The sequence below is a fragment of the Prionailurus viverrinus genome, chromosome C1 (genome assembly GCF_022837055.1).
Source record: "Prionailurus viverrinus isolate Anna chromosome C1, UM_Priviv_1.0, whole genome shotgun sequence".
Lineage (NCBI taxonomy): Eukaryota > Metazoa > Chordata > Mammalia > Carnivora > Felidae > Prionailurus > Prionailurus viverrinus.
Genome location: NC_062568.1, coordinates 142,138,747 through 142,160,200, shown reverse-complemented (window position 1 = coordinate 142,160,200; position 21,454 = coordinate 142,138,747). Strand labels below are relative to the sequence as shown.

At 36.7% G+C, this 21,454-nt stretch overlaps 1 protein-coding gene across 1 annotated transcript in view; it reads right to left on the bottom strand.

The window, feature by feature from the left end:
- Positions 1-2,721: 2,721 nt before the first annotated feature.
- ZNHIT6 (zinc finger HIT-type containing 6) overlaps positions 2,722-21,454 on the bottom strand; it is a 59,865-nt gene continuing 41,132 nt past the window's right edge. Inside the window, exons 9-10 of the mRNA XM_047871496.1 lie at positions 7,522-7,646; positions 2,722-3,697 (exon numbers count right to left, since the gene is read on the bottom strand). Coding sequence (XP_047727452.1) covers positions 3,657-3,697; positions 7,522-7,646 — 166 coding nt within the window. The 3' untranslated portion in view covers positions 2,722-3,656. The remainder of the gene's footprint in view (positions 3,698-7,521; positions 7,647-21,454) is intronic.

Sequence of the window (21,454 nt, the reverse complement as noted above, 5' to 3'; positions counted from 1 at the left end):
TATTTTTTTTTTAAGTAGTATTCATTTTTTGAAGTATTTTCCTCCAGTTCAACTCTAATTTCAATAGCAAAATTTCTCAAATGTTGACAACACTGGAAGTTGCCAAATCTGTGATGGCAACGGACTGGTGCTATGCGCATGTGATCAAACCAGCAGCAACATAACGTCAAACACAAACGGAAAGTATTTTTTCAACGCCTAACATGGCAACTGAAAGCAGCAATGGCATCAAGCAGGAATTAAAATCTCTAGTTAAAGCCAATGAGGGTTTGCAGGTTAGTTTTGAATTTTACTCATGTTATTTCAAATCAGAAACCTCTTGCTATTTAACTCAAATAGGGTACAATGGACCGCTGCTAGTTTTGGATTCTCAGAAACTGTCTTCCCTCTCCTGCTCCCTTTCTCCTTTTTCTGATAATTTCCCCTTCCTTTGGGGTAACTCCTCTCCTCATCAGCTAAGGGATGGAATGTAACCCAATGGAATGTAACCCAATGTGGGCAAAATCAAAGTTCTTTCCCAAATTTTACATAACTCACTGCCGTGCTTTGGTTATGATGATGTAAGCCAAAACTGCCCATGGGTGCTGTCTACCATTCTCTCCTCCCTCCCCAAAGAGAAAGTCTGCCTGAAAGAAAAAACCAACCCAGGAAAAAACAAATCAGAGCTAAGTATGTATGGGAGATGGAAGGATGGCTTCTTAGGGTGTTTAGACCAAGTCATCCCTGGACTTCTGTGTATATGAGCCAATAAGTTGCCATTCATGCTTACACTAGCTTGTGTTTCTGTTACTTGCCACTGAAAGACGACTGGTTAAAAAATCAAAGCGTACAAGATCCACTTGAAAATAAATTTTAATACAGTAGTGTATGGTTAAATAAAAGCAGACTGGGTATCTTTACTTAAAATTTAATGACTAATATGAAATCGGGTAGAACACACTGTATACGTCAACCAAATTAAACCAAATGTATAAAGGAAATTGTTGGCATTAGTTACGCCTTTAACATCTTATTATACACCGTGAAACCTGAATAGCACTACTTGCTACAGGGAAACAAATTGGCTCAACTACACTTTGGAATCTTTAATATCTATTATAGTAACTTTCTTTAATTCCTATTTATAATATGAACAGGTGCAAGCTTTGCTTACTGTAATTTATGGCTATTAATCCCATACATAATAATTAGCAATTATGAAAGGCCTACCTTGCCTTTGAAATCATTGTTTAAAAAATAAAGAAGGCCAGGTGAAGCTTTTCTACTTTTAAAATGTGATTTGTGAACAAAATGCAGGATGTTGAACTTAACATGGGTCAGGGAGTTTGTTTATTCATCCGAATTTGTCAAGAATCCAAACGGAGAGGCCCTCTAAAAAAAGAAATTAAGTCTTAATACTATGAACTTCTAGGGCTCTCAGTGAATTATTCCAACTTCACCCCCTCTAAGCAGCTGCCGTGGTTATTCACTAACACATGTTTGTTGTAAATCCTGTGGGAATAAATATGTATATTAATCAAATGAATGGATACTTATATTTACGGGAACTACACTAAATTCTTTCCTAAGGAACAGTCTATAATTGAAAAATCTAATAGAATTCTAGACTATAGAAATGGCAAGCATGAATTACATCATGTAGATTTTTTCCCCCCTTTCAATTTCTTCCTGGGCAAGGGGGGAAAAGTACACTGGACAGGGGATAAATCCTTCGGTTGTCCAGTTTTCAATTTAAATTCTAGAAGAGATGGAATTCAATACTTTTCTTGGAAATGAGACTATGTCATCACAGATTTCACTGTCAGGAAATTGCTCTCCATCCGGATATTCAGATCACACATTCCTGTTGTGTACTTTATCCTACTTATCCCAGGAACAATTCTGTGATGCATTTGATTGAATTCATCCTGTTTCTTCTTCTTCTTCTTTTTTTTTAATACTTTAAATGTTTATTTATTTTGAGAGAGAGAGAGAGAGAGAGAGAGAGAGGGACGGAGAGAGAGAGAGAGAGAGAGTGTGTGTGTGTGTGTGTGTGTGTGTGTAAGAGAAAGGACAGAGAGAGAGGAGTAAGAGAATCCCAAGCAGGCTCCACGCTATCAGCGCAGAGCCCCACGTGAGGCTCAATCCCACGAACTGTCAGATCATGACCTGAGCCAAAACCAAGAGTCAGATGTTTAACTGACTGAGCCCCCCAGTTCATCCTATTTCTTGCCTCTTTAGAGAAAACAAATTTCACTTACAGATTAAATATGAGTCCTGTGAAATCCCATTTAGTTGTCTCCCCAGAAATAGTGTGAAAAACATAATTCTACACAAACCTTTCACTGCACAGGAGGATTCCTGAAGTTGATTGAGGAAGTATACCTATTTCTCAAATTTCAAGGCCTTATTTTCTAGGAATCATATTTCCACTATTACTTTTATGGCTAAAGGTCTTGTGGCGTTATTGTATTTGGATTCTCTTCTCCAGTTTTGATCCCAAGTTACACGTATTTGTGTTCTCCTATGCTCATCCTCTCATTATTCTATTTTTTCCACAAGCTTCTTTAATTAATGTCTCTGGCTTCCTTTTGGTCTAAAACTTATTCCAATTATAAACTACAAATGAATTCACCAATGTCCAATTTTATCATTGTTTTCTTAACCATTAAATACACAGATGCAACACAGATGTAATCATCTTTTACTCTTTTATAGCCATATTGCAATTTCATAACTGTATAAATTCCAATAAAACTAGGAAACTTTAATTTCAATATGTGAGATCATAATGTATACAGAGCTGCCATAAGGTATAAATTAAGCCATGTATATACATAAATGCACATATACATTCCAATAACACTTTGAAGAGTTCCAAGTGGTTTTTTTTTCTTTAGTTATTGCTAGATGTTTCAAAACAGCATAAAACTGCTCATCATAACACCCCTGTGTGGTAATGAGGAGAGTGAAATGGGAACAGGATGAAAGGCACAGAATTCATAATAAGACACAGCTCACTGTGCAAACAAGGACACCCAAATTCGTAAGCACCGATGGTTCAAACGATGAGGAGCCACTGATTTTCTGAACTGAATAGAAGAAATAGTAGTTAACAGTATTTTTTCATCCTGTACATGTGACACTCTACTGGATGCTAACCAAGTAAAAGATCCACTCAGTCATGTCAAGAGAATAAGTTACAAAGAATCTCAAAGACGAAAATGGGCAACTGACAGATCAGTTCTCCTGTGGATACAGGATGTGTCACACGGCCTTTATGTTTAGTGAGGTTCTGTTAACAAGGATGCCAATTTTGCGGCAGACACAGGTGATCCTTGGGTCCGGTCTTGCATCAAACTAACAAACAAAAAAGTTTTCAGCCTACAGAATTAAGCATATTAAAACCCTGGGCCTAACTAAAATAAGCACTATGCTGATCAGGTGCAGAAAAAGAGTTCTTAGGAATAAGGGCCTTACAAGTCAATCTAAGAGGCTACATCTTTTTCAAAAAAAAAGTTCAGATTTTTAGTTTAGTTTAGATTGTTTAATTACTTTCAGAGAAACAAAAAATTTCAACCACCCGCTGATAATATCCCAGTCATCCAACAGCTAGTCAATGCACAGTCCTCTGCAATTGTCTGGGAATTTTCGCCTTCTTCCTCCAGAAGAAGTGCTCAATTTTCATTGCCAATGTTCTTGGTAGATTCACTTTTCACTGAAAAAAATAAGTAAACATATAGTCAAGTGTTTATACTGATTCTGTTTAGCTTGTACTGTTTTTCCTTCTTCTCTCCTTCCTTCTGATGCATACCAACAGCACCGCTCATGGGGACAGACAAACCATGTCATGTTCCAGGCAGCCGGGATATACAGTTCTGGCCACAATAAAGAGACGATGTCTGAGAGTGGCAATTATATTTTGTGAGGCAACATGCTTCCTGACTCTGTGGAAGACTTGGGAATGGTCACTTCACAGTGTGGTTATGATCCCATATTGGTACCACTGAAAAGATCACTATTATCACATAGGCTGGCCAAGTGTGGTTGGAATAAATTTTTCCATAATTTTTTTTTAACTTAAAATTGAGGGTCAGTATATGCTGAGTGAATGCAGGCTGAGAGAAGACTAGCTAATCGCCTTCTCCTTCCTTTGACAGGAAAGATAGCATACAGCAGAAATGGAGTTCCTTTAAAGGAGCTGTCCTTACTACAGCAAGACTATGATTCACTTACTAAGCTGAGATTCCTTATGGACAGAAACTAGATCTTTCCCCCTTACGTTTACCTCCCAGCGTAGCCTGTCTGCTGAATCAGTATGAATGCAGGTCACTCTTTTTGTTTTGCAATCTGCAAAATGGGAACCAGAATAACAGCTCTATTTCATTGCACAGTGAAGCTAAATGGAAATCCTATACTAAAACACTATGAAAGTTAAGGTTAAAATACTGATTATTTTGCTTCAGGCTTACAGCCATTTATTTCTATTAAAAAGATAAGGGAAATAAAGCTCAGAGGTAAAGTGAATGCTCAAGGGCCCACAGCTTAATAGGAGGTGACGCTGGAATCATAAACCTAGATCTTGCCTCATATTCAATCGCCGAGTTCCTTGGGGTTTGCCGATGTTACCTAGATTTCAGATTGTCCCAGCAACCAAGATGATGTCTCCTGAATCCTTTTTATAAATAAAGCATTGAGACAGGTTCCATCCAAGATGTGGTCCTGATGCTTGTGGAAATTTACAAACTCCAGCAGAGTCCTTTCAAGTGTCTCCATGATAATACAAGTCAGTTGTTTCTTCTCTGGCTTTCTTTGCAATTTATACAAATTTTACTATAGCAACTCTTGCCCTGTAAAGTTTAGATGTCTGTTCGTGTGCCCGAGGTCCATTCTCATCTCCTTACCCCACTGTATCACACACACAGTGAAAGAGAAGAAGAAAAAGTGGGGGGGGGGGGGGGGTGGGGTGGGTGGGGGAAGGAGGAATGAGGGGAGGAGAATGGATGAAAGGATTTATTGGCCCAACAAGGGACTGATGCATGAGTAGCTGCTGTGCTATGTATTTTCACTAATTCAAGTCATCAATCTTGGTTTGGATTCCTTCCTAAAGGCAGAGACGTTTTCTAATTTTGAGTTATCTTAGAACAACAGAGAAATATGTTTTGCTGATATTTTTAAATTAATGGAGCTTTGTAGTATTTGGCATTGCAATTCGGGGAAAACTCTTTGCTTTCTTGAAGTTGCCTGTTTTCTTCTTTTAATAGCACTCCATTCTTTTTTCCTAAGACTGAAATGCAGCATGTTCTTATTAAGTCATTTAAATCTACTAACTTACGTTGGCAAATAGGGATCTGTGAAGTAAGTAACACCATTCTGAGCACTTCCCGCTGGACTGATAAAGATGGTGACCAAGCACACCACATTCCCAATCTACTGGGCTACCTTAACTGCTCAACGTTTTACAGTCAACCTTTTACATTCCTTAAAAAGCAGAAAGCAAACAAACAAAACTTGCCTCTTGCCCATCAATACTGGCAGACTTTTGAAAAAAAAAATTATGGCAATCTACAACCGTAACAAACATTATAACAATGATCAAGTGTGAAAACCACTGAATCCCAGCCCAGAAACACATTTTTCCCAAACTAGAAGAGAGACACCTTGTGCTCTGAACTCAAGATCAAAATCCAACATTTTTTCCTCCGGAGAGAGAAAGAATTTCAAGGCTCTCCAAAGAAAATGCCCTGTTCTTATATAACCCTCCTCCAGCATTAAGGGACCACCCTGCCGAACATCCAAAGCTGTTGAGAATGTACAAAGAATCAGATATGTTAAGTGCTCACACAAAGATATGTACGTACAAAAGACCTGGCATTATTTTTAAAGTGTGTGTATTTCTGATGTGACAACAGTGGTATGGTCCTTCAAATCCTGTCAGACTAAGTTTTTTTGCTACAGCAGCTCTAAATGATCCTCTATCCTGAAAGCACCACTTTTTTCCCTGTAAATAAGTCAAATATCACATACCCCCCCCCCCAAAATAGCAAATTTTACTTAATCAGGTTCCAAATATACTACAAAAGTAGCCTTTTCTTTTTGCTTCATTACAGGAAGGCTTCCTCAGTGTGCATTCCTAAACAAGGTGAAAGAGGGGCTGTGTGTGCTATGTTTATTTACACAGACATGTTTGCCCTGGCTAGTAACCCACATTACCAAACATCTTTCCCTGAAACCAGCATTTAGAGAGCTATGTGAATTATATTAAGGAAAAAGTAAGATTTTACACAGCTTAAAAAAAAAGCGAAACTGGCCATTTACAACACACTTCTAATTTAATTTGAGAAAATAAAATTGGATATTTTCATTCAAATTGTGAAAGACATAAAGCCAAGAGTTAACCTAAGGATTTAGAGGCCCTTAAGTGATTATCAGAAACTTCATGTTTGCTAGCTAAAAATCCAAGTCAAATTGTGACACTGACAAAGTTTTGCCCACTTTGAAAAATAAAAACTCTGCTATTCATCTTTTGCCAAGAAAAAAAACCTATTATACACATGTAAGAGAACACCTTAAAACAAAGGTTACTGCCTAGTACAGCCTATGATGCTGGCAGAACAATAAATCTAAACCATATATTTCAAATAATTTTATTTAAAAAATAGATTTCAATCCAATCCAAGGATTCAATGGTCCTCTGGAGACTGTTACAATGAAACTTGTCCTATAACTGTAATTCTTAGCTGAAAGTGGTATCTAATGGTTTAAGCTGAGTAACCTCTCTCCCTTTTTAAAAGTAGTTTCTGAATTTTATTCATCCTTTTTCTGGAGGTGTATTCGGCAACACAAACAGCTTACTTCAATCAGCAGTTGCAAACATGGGTAAGTCATTTTATATACTAAATTTTTACATGTACTATTTCCAGTTTTCATACTTCCTCCCAACTCCACTACTCACCAAAGAAGGTCAGTATCTACTTTTAAAGAATCACAAAAATGACAAAGAAACAAAATCAAAGAAAATAAAACCAGGGGGTTTTAAAAAAGATAAAGGTCAAGGCAACGGCACTAGCTTATTTAAACACAGTCCAAATTTTAACATGATGTTCTTTCAAATATATCCCTTTCTATAATATGGGATACTAAAAATGTTTTACAATCCCTCATTTTAGGAATCCCTAAAGAGAGAGTTTTTACTAGAGAATAAATTTATTTGTTATTGGACAGACTGTTAAAGACTATTAGCTCAAAAAAAAAGACAAAAACACACAGAACTCCAAGAAGGCAAAGAATGTCCTTTTACAGCCATTCAAACATATTCATCTTAAATTGATTATGACAAGCTTATGTGCTCTCAAACACGACAGAATCAGCAGTCATTCATTTGGTTCCTTACAGAATTAACTGTAGCTATAGAGCAAATTCAGTTAAGTGTGTAAATACAGTGGGAAAACACATATACGAAGAAATAAAGACAGTCACGTAAGTGCCCGGGTTCCCTAGAGTTACTCTAAGTGTTACAGGGACAAACAGATGCACACTTACCTTGGTGAAGAACTTCCATGTCATTACTGGATTCTTTTAATACCACATGTAATGTTGGATACTCAATGATCACTTTGTTCCTCAAATTGTCACGGAGACTTTTATAAGGATCCAGTTCGTAATATCTTACAATAAAAAAAAAACAAAAACAAAAATAAAAAACACCCTTAATATTCAAAGTTACCCATAAATAAAATAGAGTCCCTTCCATTAGAAAATTTTTAAATTTTTTTTTTTTCAACGTTTATTTATTTTTGGGACAGAGAGAGACAGAGCATGAACGGGCGAGGGGCAGAGAGAGAGGGAGACACAGAAGCGGAAACAGGCTCCAGGCTCCGAGTCATCAGCCCAGAGCCTGACGCGGGGCTCGAACTCACGGACCGCGAGATCGTGACCCGGCCGAAGTCGGAGGCTTAACCGACTGCGCCACCCAGGCGCCCCTAGAAAATTTTTAAATGTTAATGACATTAATAGTTATTTCCTTATAACATCTCTAAGAAAACCAGGTAAAAGAGCTATTACTATACAGGTTCTAAAATAAAATCAAGAGTATATCAAGTATGACATTAGGAAAGCTTTCGAACAAGTCATTTTCATATCACAAAGAGTAAAACTAACTTTTATGTAATATCTATGTTTAATGTGTGATGAATTCTTCTTGGACAAAAGAATGACTAGCTAAAAATTCAAATTCCTCAAATATCTTTAGTTTGACCTTTAAAGGAAAAACGAACAAACAAAAACCCTATCCCATGATAATTTTCAGTAATATGTGGTGTTAAAATAACTGACTACAAATACTTTTGTAACAAGCTCATTCTAATTATAAATCGTTCCCAGAAATTTATATTACCATACAATTAAATTTGGCCTTCCTTTATCTTCAAATTAAAAAAAAACAACAACAAAACAAAAAACCAAGTTTAAGTTTCTGGATGAGCCTAAAGCACAAAATTTAAGAAATACGGAGTTTATCAGTCATGGTAATATGACATAGCTGTCAAATGTGCCACAGGTAATTAATTAGATGCTAATATTCTTTATGGTGTGCAACTCTCAAGCCATTACTTAAAAAAACTGTTTTTAGTTGATCAAAGATGCATTCCCCTAACATTCTCCCCCTTGCTTGCTTTCCTGGGTAGCAGGGGAAGCGGCAGAATTTCAGCTAGCTCACTAGGAGTTGCCTATGGGAATGTGTTGGCATGTGAATACTGTCACGTTAAAGAGGAAAAAGTTGAGAACATGTCCACCAGTGTAGCGCAGAAGTTCTCCAACCTTTTCTCTTTCATCTCCACCAATGCCAGATGATATTCACATGCAAAACACACATCCTAGGTGATACCCAGCCTGACAGCTGTTAAGTCCATCCTTTTCTGTCCCACTCAAGAAAACACATTGGATGGAGTACAAGTGATCAAGAATGAAGTGATCCCTGCAATACATTTGAATCTGTGAAGAGTAAATCATTCACAAACTTTGGTATTTCCTAGTTAGTAATAAATTATTTGCACCATAACTCGCAGCTGACTAAGAGAGACACGCAGTGCATGATTCCTCTGCAAGTCTGTCCCATGGAATAGTTTTCAAATAAGGGAAAATGGAAGGGCTTATTATCAAAATGCTCTGATTTCTTTTTCAGAAGAAGGTGACAAGTGACAGAACAACTGTAAAACCAAAACATTACTTATGTTTGCATGACCACATGCCCCACCCCTGGAATTCAATTCTTTGTTTTAGAATTACAGAAAATTTTTTATGTTGAAAAAAAAAAAAAAAAACCCAACTTACTCAGTTTTCCTAAACCAGCCACCCTAGTGCCCATAGGCCACGGAACGCACACATTCTTTTCCCTGTGTAATGTAACACAGATGTGCTTATGATACTTTAAAAGTGGTTCCAGCGTTCAAGGATTAAATGCTTCACATCTTTTAAACATTATTTCCCTTTGAAATAAGCAGTGTTCTTTTAAAAGTTAGCAGTAATTATATATGAGAAAAATGAGATTGAATTAGATATCAAAGTGTAAGATTAACTTTTAAAGTAAAATATAAAACGGATATAACCAAAATTTTCTAAGGAGAAAATATGACTTGAATGTTCAAATAGGAAACTTTCAAGTAGTAGCCTACAAACGCTTGCAGTGAATTATCTTCTGTGTATTTTAAACTGAATCCTAAGACTTCTATTAAGAGACATTTCACAAATATGGGAATGTTTTCTACTTATTTCAGTTTTTGAGAAATAATTTTCATTGTATACTTAACGTTTTAGGTAATCTGTGTAATCCCATTAGGTTTTTCTAGATTTCCAAAGATTAAAAAAAAAAAAAATTCTTCAAAAGCCACATGGTAGCTACAGCCTAATAATCTTGCTGACACAGTATAAAATACATTCCCAGCACAGGAACACCTAGCGATACTTAAAAATCACCATGTAAGGGGCGCCTGGGTGGCGCAGTCGGTTAAGCGTCCGACTTCAGCCAGGTCATGATCTCGCGGTCTGTGGGTTCGAGCCCCGCGTCAGGCTCTGGGCTGATGGCTCAGAGCCTGGAGCCTGTTTCCGATTCTGTGTCTCCCTCTCTCTCTGCCCCTCCCCCGTTCATGCTCTGTTTCTCTCTGTCCCAAAAATAAATAAAAGTTGAAAAAAAAAATTAAAAAAAAAAAAAAAATCACCATGTAATAAGTTATACACTACTTCAATCTTAAAACTACAATGATTACTTGTTTAGTTAAAAAAAATTTTGGTCCCTCTTTTATGTGTGGAATAGGCACTTTACTTTCTTTTACAAAGCACTTAGCATGCACAAAGATTTCTAAGAACTTATAATAAATTATTTTTAAAATATTTTATTCAAATACAGTGAAAATCTGGTATGTTGATGGTTCTGATTAGAATCACTGAATTTTCCTTAGTGTTTACCCTAAAATGTCGCAAACTTCTAATCACAGCAATCTTGCTATTGAGTGTCAGTAAGCTTTGAGGCCTCAGCTTTCCAGTCTGTTAAAGAGGTTGGACTTCACTAGATAATCTTTTTAGCTGAAATTCTGAACTTCTGTGATTTTTCTACTACTGGTGGTTACTCTTAGTCTACTATTTGCCCGTGATTAAAAAGTAAATTATGTGAACTGTTTATAAAGAAAAGCTATCAAACACATATGGGGTAACATTTTGTGATCTGCATGAAACGAAACAGCAACTTTTAGTGGCTGTTTGGGTTTGGGTCTAACACTTGAATTCCAGTCCTGGCACCATCACTTACTGCTCTGTGATTCTGGACAAGTTACTTTACTTCTTTGATCCCCAGTTTCCACACTTGAAAACTGTTAGCTCACTTACTTAAGCCATAAACAAAACTTTATATTTATATTTACCTAAAATAAAACACATTCTCATGGAAACAAAAGTTCAGAACAGTTTTTTTCTGAGTAACAAAGAATGGCACTTATTCTGTAAGCACAGAAAACGCCTATTTCCCTTCTAATGCATTTTACATTTTAAACATAGCCTTACAACTTTCAAACCATTGTTTTAGATCGCATTTACTTCCAGGAGGCTAAAAGTACTTTGAATGTTTCTATTTCTATTATCTTTAGGCAAGGTGTAGAGTCCAGCTTGGCACTGCCTATAACATTCAGTCTTTAGCTCTTTTGCAAGCCATTAAGCTATTGAATCCTAAGGGACAGCTTTATCGTTTTGAAATCTTCTCAAACTCTGGAGTTCCCATTAGTAGAACGGCTCTGCTACCATAAGACAAACTACTTAGGTTTGGAAGGATTAAGACACCAACATTTGTCTTTTTTTTTTTTCTTACCCTTAGGGACTCTCTGAGACATTTCCTCTTGTTATTTCACTTGCTTACCCTCACAGGCCTGGTAGCTGACCCCGTACAGGCAGCTTCACAGGGGCACTATAAGGCCAGCATGGCTCAGTAGGCTAAACAGGTGTTACAGTGATTGACATTATATAAATAAAAGTTGTCTTGATATTCAAGGGTATGCTTTTAATCCTGGCTCTGTTACTAACTTTCAAAGAAACTGGCCAAGTTCTCAAACTTCTTCCTCCACTTTATCTACAAATTAGGATTAAAAAACAATTTCTCATAACTCAAAAGAAAAGGAGACAGAATTTTAAAAAAAGTTCTAAACCATTTTATTTCCCATCTGATCACTGACACACCTTACATCATCTCCCTTTCTCCTCCTACAAAATACTGAAACTAAACATGAATACTCTCCAAATTTAACAATCTCCTAGTAGTCCCTAAGTGACAGACCTTTTTCCACTAAAAAATAAAGTCACTGGATGAGGTGACCACCAAGATGACTCCAGCTTTATAATTCTGCAAGTGTAGACATATGCCTCCTCATTCAGAAAGCTCAATAGTTCAGAACTGCAGTGGTAAATGATTCTAGTCTATCCATGGTATGACAGCTATGGGATGTGGTAAAATAAAGTGACCAATTACACATTTTAAAACTTAAGGAGGGTCTTACAAGGCTCTTACTTGTTCTAGATGCCATTTGTTCAGTCCTTTCTGATCCTTACTGGAAGCTCAATTACTTTTAAATCCAGAGGCTTGGGCTCCAATCCTAAGATCCTTAAGGCTCTTAAGGTCCTTAAGATCTGTGACTCCTTAAGGATGCTCAGCTTTCTTCATCAGTACCATGGAAAAGTTATCTAGCTTGTAAAGATTAAATAAGTGAATTTAACAGCTGAAAATGTTTCTAAAGTGGAACTTGCCCAAACTAGTATCAGTAATAACTTTTTATACTCCACAAAGATTTTATATAGCACCTCTAGCAGGGATATGACACACTTAGGAATTATGTTCATGATCTATGACAAGACTAGTTAGTAGGAGAAGTATGAACTTGTAGAGACAAACAGACCCAAGTCCAAATTCAGGCTTTGTAAGTATAAACTGGTTTCTTTATGTAGGTCAATTTCTCAGAGCTTATTAAGCTTACTATCTTGTAGATAGGATACATATTATTACAATTAGTAATACACGTGGAAACGCTGTAAGCACTTATTCATCAATTAATTCCTCAAATATTTATTGTTTACCACATACAGGTAGTCTGCTAGATAACAAAAGGTCATAGAAATAAAACCCAGTTTGTTGAGGGCACCAAAGAAACAATTATCACATTTCAATGGGAAAGTGTCATGATAGAAATCTAAAGCTAAGCAGACACTCAAAAAAACATTCTTTGTTCCTTATCCACCTGAAGATGCTCTTACAGGCTGCACAGTGCCTTTGATATCTAGGCACTTCATTTGCTAACCCTAGCTACCTGTTTTTTATCTGGTTCTTTTTTTTTTTAACGTTTATTTATTTTTGCGACAGAGAGAGACAGAGCATGAACGGGGGAGGGTCAGAGAGAGAGGGAGACACAGAATCTGAAACAAGCTCCAGGCTCTGAGCAGTCAGCACAGAGCCCGACGCGGGGCTTGAATTCACATACCGCGAGATCATGACCTGAGCCGAAGTCGGACGCTTAACTGACTGAGCCACCCAGGCGCCCCTTTATCTGGTTCTTAAAATCCCTCCTCCTTCAGGGATTTTTTTCCTAATTAACACAGGGAATTTTAATTAGCCTTACTCTTGTTAACAAGACATATTTCATCTGGTACTAAGTTGAATGTAAGAGTATGAGTAGTACAGACTCTTAATCTTCAATTTTTATTAGGAAGTAACACTTTGCAAAATATGGTGACCAGCTTCTTCAGAGAAACTTTTGTTAAAGGTTAAATAGTTCATGAATTAACTATACCACAGAATTATATTACTTTAGAGTTGGCAAGAACTTACTCCAGTTGTTTTTTTTTTTTTTTTCCTTTGGTCTTTCAGCTAAGGGCAATGAAGCCCTGAGAAATTAAGTATCTTGCAGAGGGTCACATACGGAAATGCATAAAGCAGATCTTGAGTTCCTTCACTCTACTGTTTGCTTGTTCATTTATTTGTCACTCAATACCTGTTTACTGAGGGTCTGCCATATACCAGATACTGTTCAAGGCACTGGGAAAACAGTGGTGAACTATTAGGTATTCACTCGAGGTGAAGGATGAAGGCTTCCCAGGAAGAAAGTAATGTACAAGGTAGAGTCAGGAATAAGCTGGGTGTCCACAGGACTGAGTGGAGAATAGATATGGGAATATATATAGAATTCATAGTTTTGGTACTTATAAAAAAATTAGGCACCTGGGTGGCTCAGTCAGTTGAGCGTCCAACTCTTGATTTTGGCTCAGGTCATGATCCCAGGGTCATGGGATCAAGCCCTGCATTGGGCTCTGCACGGAACTTATAGCTTGCTTAAGATTCCTCTCTCCTGCTGCCCCTCTCCCTGGCTCGCTTTCACTCTCTCTCTCTCAAAATAAAATAAATTTTTAAAAATTTTAAAAAAGGAGAGAGAGGTTTGGTTAGAGGGGAGGCTGAAGCTCTTTGGCTAATATGAAATATCTGAAATCACCTAGAAATTTCAACTAATCAAGTTATTCCCTCCGAAGAGTATATAAAGTTGGTTACCAATTACCATATAACTAGAATGTATAAATTTAGATTAACACTGAGAATTAAAATATACTTCCAAAGCTTTTAGAGAAAATTCTCATTTTATGTTTCACATAATTCCCATAATTCTTCAACAATCAATACAGTATATATTTGAAATGAGATCATCACTATGGAAACTGCAGACTTACAATCTGCTAAGAAATGACCATCATATCACTTTGGATCTACTCTTCAGTACAACCTCTCAAATTAAAATTCTCAGGGTCAGAGCTACTGAAACTTGGATAGCTGTGCTTGCATCTGTCCTGTAAACACTAACCCAGCTGTGGCAACTAGGTAAGCATCAGCTTTCCTACAGCTAACTACAGTTCTTACCATAAAACTGCTTCAAGCAGGATGCCACACAAAGCCCACTGGACATATCTTCTCTGATAAAAATATTTAGTGCTCTATGTATTTCCTTTATTATGTATGGACATTCTTCAGGTTGATTCTAACACTTTCTAGTCTTCAAATGATCTCTTGCTTCCTTTGTTCTCGAGTCTATATCCAAACTGTGACCAAAATGTGACCACTTTGAGCACATACTCATCTTGATCATGACTCTATGAAAAATAATCAACAATCCCAGAAAGGTATAACAAAGAACTGGGGTGGTTTTACATAATCTAAGAACATGGTTTATGTCCATTTATGGCATGTGCTATATTGCAGAGAACATACCAATGCACTGGAGATAAGCAGGCCTAGGTTTGGATTTAGGTATCACCATTTGGTGGTTACAAAGCTGCAGGCAGCACTCTGTAAAATTATAATATGTGTAAAATCTATAATGCATGAATAACATAATGTATACGTATAATGTATACAAAATGCTTACCAAAGCACTAAAAAACAGTAGGAGGCACTCATTAAGAGGTTGTTAGTAATACTATGCTTCCTAAAGATGTCTTTTTGCCTCTAGATTTAACCTTGATTTTAACTCACCCTTGCAGCAAACATTTTTTTGTGTTTGGGAAAACTTATTCAGGATCTTCACACTTTTTTGCTTATATTATGACCTAAAATAGTTTTGGAAAACAAGGATACTTTTTTATATTTTTAAACAGACATCTAAAACTTCATTTAAAATCTTTATTCACAAGTTTAAATAAAAGAACAGAATTTATCGTGTGGTGGAAAAACTGATGATTTAAAATGAAAATGTTACATCACTCCTAAGTAAATTCACTCGAATCGAAATATCATAGCAATGTGATATCAGTATCATCCATTTAAAAGATAATATGAACAAGTTCTTCCTCAACAGTCAGATCTTATATGGTTTCTTCTCCTTGAACTTGTATTTCCACTCCAGTTCTCCAAAGAATTTTATCCTGAATAATACATTTGTGTTTAAAAATCTTTTATTGATTACCCATTCATACTTTTCTGTATCAAAAATGTGTGTGTAAGCTAAAAATTTAATTTTATTACCTGTGACTTTAATGCTTTAAATGTTACAATTTCTTCTGGATGGAGTAATTTTTGACAATTAGTATAAAATTGGTCAAAACACAAACATACAACAATTGAAGTAAAATTTTACTGGAAATGCATCTCTTAATGTGATGGGCAAGCATGGATGACGGCGTCTTCTACTACATGCAAATTTGTTTACTACTGATTCTTAGATTAAGTAATTTACCCCACTTGTCTCTGCAGTACTCATTAATAGAATCGAATTTGAAAAGGAAAAGGAAAAAATTTAAGTGATCCCATCTAGAGAGCCCGCTGCTGTTATTTACTAACATCACAGTTACTTTCAAGGGATCTAACTAAAAGGCAGCAGTGGAGCCTGCAATTTTCACAGGACATCTGAAAGCAGCTGATGCTGTTCTCAGACATGCTGGAATCCCTTTAATGTTCTCTGATAATGTATTTAATTCTGTGCCATTATTCTCAAAATAATGTTAACTTCCAAGATCTTCAGTTTTCTAACAGCAGGACATTTTTAAAAGTCCCAGTTTTTTTTTTTTTTAATTTTTTTTCAACGTTTATTTATTTTTGGGACAGAGAGAGACAGAGCATGAACGGGGGAGGGGCAGAGAGAGAGAGGGAGACACAGAATCGGAAACAGCCTCCAGGCTCTGAGCCATCAGCCCAGAGCCCGACGCGGGGCTCGAACTCCTGGACCGCGAGATCGTGACCTGGCTGAAGTCGGACGCTTAACCGACTGCGCCACCCAGGTGCCCCAAAAGTCCCAGCTTTTAACCACATACTATAAATTTCTTATGTAGAGTATCTTCAAAGTACATTTCCCAATTATTTTCTGTAAGCCTGAAATAAGATAATTTAATTTTCTACTTCTGGTTCAATTAAGCAAAGGATAAAGATTAATATCTTTAAAGATGTCAGAATCTGATTTCAATAAATCCAACTTAAAATCAAATTACTTATTTCTTTATACAGCTTCAATAATCCAACTGAATAAACACTTACCAAATGCTTATTATACAGAAAATATGCTAGATACTGTATGGGAACCAAAACGTCCTCAAGGAGTTTACACCCTTGCCAGTGTTTCTCAAAGTATGATCACAGGCATAACTTAAGAGGCAGAGGATGTAAAAAAAAAAAAAAATGCCGGTTTCTGGGTCCTATGTGAGACTGACTAAACCAGAGGCTATGAGGGTAGGCTGGAAATTCATATTTCCAACAACTGTCTCAAATGATTATGACGAACACTGAAATGTGAGAAGCACTGTTCTGAGAAAAGAAGAAATACAGGTTAAATGCTCAGCTGGGGAAATGTTTATGGTAAGAAGGGATACTGGCTAATAGGGATATGGGCCAGGTGGAAAGCAAGGAGGGATGTGGCAGGGCTATGAGGAGATTTGGGCAAGAGACCAGGCTCTTAGAATCAACTAAGGCTGAGAGGTGGTATCCTGCAGACAGAGTTGAGAATCTAAGAAGTCAGAATCTGAGTGAGTTACATGAACTGGACATCAGGTCTGCTCTCAGGTAGAAAAGGTCTTTGCTTTCTGGGAATTGCGTGTTAGTAAAAGAGGTCAGGTGGATCTCATTTGAGGCCTTCACACAGGCAAAACAAATTTCTCTAAAGTGACACACAAAAAAGTATCCTACCTCTTTAACTTCACTGTAAATGATTTTTAAAACATTTCATGTTACAGATCCAAAGAAAGTAATCTTAGTTTTTATTTAAAAAACATCCTCTCAGCCTGGAAATAAAATCATCCAAGAAAAAGAACTCATACTTTTGCTGGTTGCTTTTCAAAAAAAAAAGGGAAGAAAGAAAGAAAAAGGTGTTCCAAAAATTATTAAATACAACCAGTACACTATGAAACAACAGAATCTGTGCATGTACAATAGGGTAGTATCCCCAAGAAGAGTAACAATCTTCTGTGATGTTCATTAAGTCAAAACTTAAATAATACTTTAGTTTGGCTTGGGTTTAAAATCTAAAGTCTCGACTTCATGTGCCAATCTTTGGAAGCAGAGTGATGGCAATTGGGGTGTGCTTCCATAAAAATAGGACAAGTCTGGAGTGTCTATGTAAAATGTCCAGGCCTTTCCAGGTACCTGTTATGCCTGGTACATTTAGTATAGAACTAAATGCAGATCTACTGTAGCATTTACCACATATCTACTTTCTCTCCTAGACTGTGAGCTCCTTGAGGGCTAGTCTTTTAGAGGCCTGTGTATCATACTGTTGCCGGCACATGGAAGGGACTCGAGGATACTTTAGGTCAAGTTCATTTATCAAAAAGCCTGCCTTCTGAGCAGGTACTGCTTTCTCAGAAGGAACTTTAAATTACACTGGGAGTTATTATAATCTCTTTTTCTGTTGCTCTCATTTTACATATTGAGAATTGAAGCCCTCAGCTAACTAAATGATATTGTCACAAATGACCAATACAAATCCTTTAGAGCAGAGATTGGAAAACTATGGTCAGCAGGTCAAATCCAGCCCACTGCCTGTTTTTGTGCACAAAGTCTTACTGGAACACAAGCCATACCATTGATTTATGTATTATCTATAGCTGTTTATGGGCTATAATAGCAGAGTTGACAATTATGACAGTATGGCCCACCATGCCAAAAACATTTACTCTTTGGCCATTTCAGAAAAAGTTGTCTCAGTCCTCCTTTTGGGTATTAAAGTGGTAGCAACATCTAGCAAATAGAAGCACACATATATTTAAGTGAATTAACACACTACTTATTAAGAAAATTTACACTGAATTCATACTATAGGAAAGTCAATGACTCAGCACTGCAGGAAATGTGAACAGGAAGATGCCTAATATAGTCATTGTCTTCAAAAGAATGTATCATTGAATAGGATAAACTGTATTGGGAAAAAAATAAAACATGATTGCAGGAAACTATGAGAAGCACAACATATTTTTTGAGGCTTAAAGGATAAGGAAATCACATCTAGTTGGTGGGAAAGGATAGGCTCCGCTGCAGATACGGATACAGTCAACCCAGAAAAATGGAGAAGAGAGAACATAGAGGAGACTCATTATGGAGGCAACCATGTAAAACAGGGTGGCAAGGAAGAAGTAAAAGACGGCTCTAAGGTCTTATGTTTCATATACTGCAAGAGTGACAGTGCCAGTAACACAGAGTAAGTATCAACATTTGCTGACTGCTTACCAGATGCCAGGAACATAACCCATTTAATATATATTTCACAAACACACACACACACACACACACACACACACACACACACACACACAGAAAAAACAGATGTGGTGTGATGAGGTCTAAACAGTTTAAGATTTAATGAGATATGTAGGTGAAGATAGATATAAACCAGGATTTGGAGTTTGGGAGAAAGGTTGAAAATGTATCTAGATGTGGGAGTGACTGTACAGAAATAACGGTTGATAACACCATAAGTACACAAGTTCCTCAAACCTCATATTCTTTCAATATCCAATTTATGTTAAAAGAAATATAAACTAGCATGATTAGGTATCTGCCCCCATGTGGCTAATGGTGAGTGGCCTGTTGGGAGTATAGCTAATATTGAACTTAGGCTACTTCCCACAAGTATAAGAAATACCAAATGGCTGAAACAAGCCATTATTTTAAAAATAAAAGTACTGTATAACATATAGTCAACTGCTAGCTATATAAAACTTTTTGTTTTAAACAGATTTCCTCCTTTTTCTAAGGAAGTAATCTCTAGGATTAAAACAATAATAAAAACTCTTATATTGAGTCAATTCTAAAAGATGTTGACCTGAATGCTGCAACTCCTAATACATGAATAATATGTATTTACTGAGAATTATTGGCTATGTGCCAGGTGCTGTGCTAAGCAGCTAACATCTCAAAGTAATCTTCACAACAATGCAATATCATTTCTGCCTTGATCCCCACTTTCACGTGGGAAAAGTGGCTTAGGAACTTTCTAAGGTTTGTACCAAATTTATAACATTATTTCGACTTCACAGAATGTCTACTTTGATGTAGGTTTTTGGATAAAAACAAAAACATTATTTTGGAACATCTCTTAATTTGGGCTAGGTTTGAGAAGCAGTGTTCTAATAAACTTAAGTGTTTGCAATGGTGAGACTTTTGGTTTACAGTCTAGTCTGGAACGTCTTAAAGTAAAATCAGGTCTACTTCTCCACAGATTATGTAATCTGAAAGGATAGTATTACTATTTCTTACTGGAATATGTATAATCTTACTATGAATAGATACTAAGAACAAATGAACAGTATAAAACGACCATTCTTTTTGCAAATAATGTTCCAAAAAACAATGCCACTTCTACTTAAAGCTCAATGTGCCCTAAACCTCTCCGGGCCCTATATCTCCATCCCTCCAGAAACAGATCCATGCCAGGAACCTCAGTCAGTCACCTTTGCTTTGTGTTTGTGTTCCCCCACTACTGTAGAACTGTACCCAATTCATTCTTGTATCAACCTCAAGTTTTATTTATATGCCTAGAAGATTAAATGTGCTTAATTAATGGTTTCTGAGTAAATTTGGAAAGAATTATCCCATAACAGCTTAAACCACACCTTTATCAAAACTAGAACCTTATATAAACATCAAAGCAGCAAAGTAAACATAAAGAAGGTGTAGCTGAACTTCTTTATGGAAAATAAATGGTTCAATTAATAAGTAAAATACAAAAAATAGATTTGGAAAATTACAACTGAATGAACAGTATCACACTTCGGAGTATTCAAAATTCTTCAGTCCATAATAGCATAAGTGAGCAGCAATACAATGGCTGCCCCTGAAAGTACCTGGCATTACCAACATAGGCTTTTCTATTTCAAAACCAGTCATTTACTTTCTGGGCTGGTTAAGAGGAGAAAAAGAGGCCTTGCTAATAACACAAGCACCTTACATGAATTCTCTTCCACTGGGAATGTAAGCTCCCAGGGACAGGAATGGTTCTCCTTACTGCCATCACCCCAATGTCTAGAATGATACCTGGACCACAGTGAGTATCACAAAGTGTTTGCAAGAGAATGAATACATGAATTTACTTAAGAAGCCATGTTAGCTTTTATAAGAAAACACAAATCCAAACCTTGTGTATTCTGGAAAGAAAACTCTCAAATACATCAGCAGCAAATTCCTTAGGGTTAGACTTGCATTCTATAATCCCCTAAATCTAAAAATAAAAGTCATGTATGGCAATGCTAAAAACTGGGAAACATTTAAGACTGCTCTAGCTCATCAGGTATATATATCATGAGACAACTGTTATAAACCCTCCAAGAATGTAAAACACAACCAGTGGAAACTGGCAACATCAAGTATTTGGTTAAAAAGACTTTACTCTGGAGTCACTGGAATGCTGTAAATCGTAGGATACATTTAAAATCAACAGCCACAAGGAAACTACATGCTTCTGCCTTGTAAGTACTTTTTAGGAAATAATAAAATTCTCCTATTTTAGCATGCTTATCTTATATCAGAAGTCTAACATTTAAAAACCTATAATAATCTTACTTAGATGTTCTCTGAATGTACTTTCCTTTAATGATAGAAGTATAATTATACATCTAAGTGTACAGCCTATCAATGACTGCATTATCTGAAAAATACTGTGGTTACATTTTTTTTTTTTTAATTTGAGACAGAGTGAGGGAGCAGGGGAGAAGGGCAGAGGGAAAGAGAAATCTTTTTGTTAATGTTTATTTATTTTGAGAAAGAGAGAGAGAGAGAGCATGAGCAGGGAAGGGGCAGAAAGAGAGGGAGAGAGAGAATCCCAAGCAGGCTCCATGTGCAGAGCCCAATGCAGGGCTCAATCTCATGACCATGAGATCAGGACCTGAGCCAATATCAAGAGTCAGATGCTTAACCAAGTGAGCCACCCAGGCACCCCAAGAGAGAAGCAGGCTTCACGCTCAGTGCTGAGCCTGATGTGGGGCT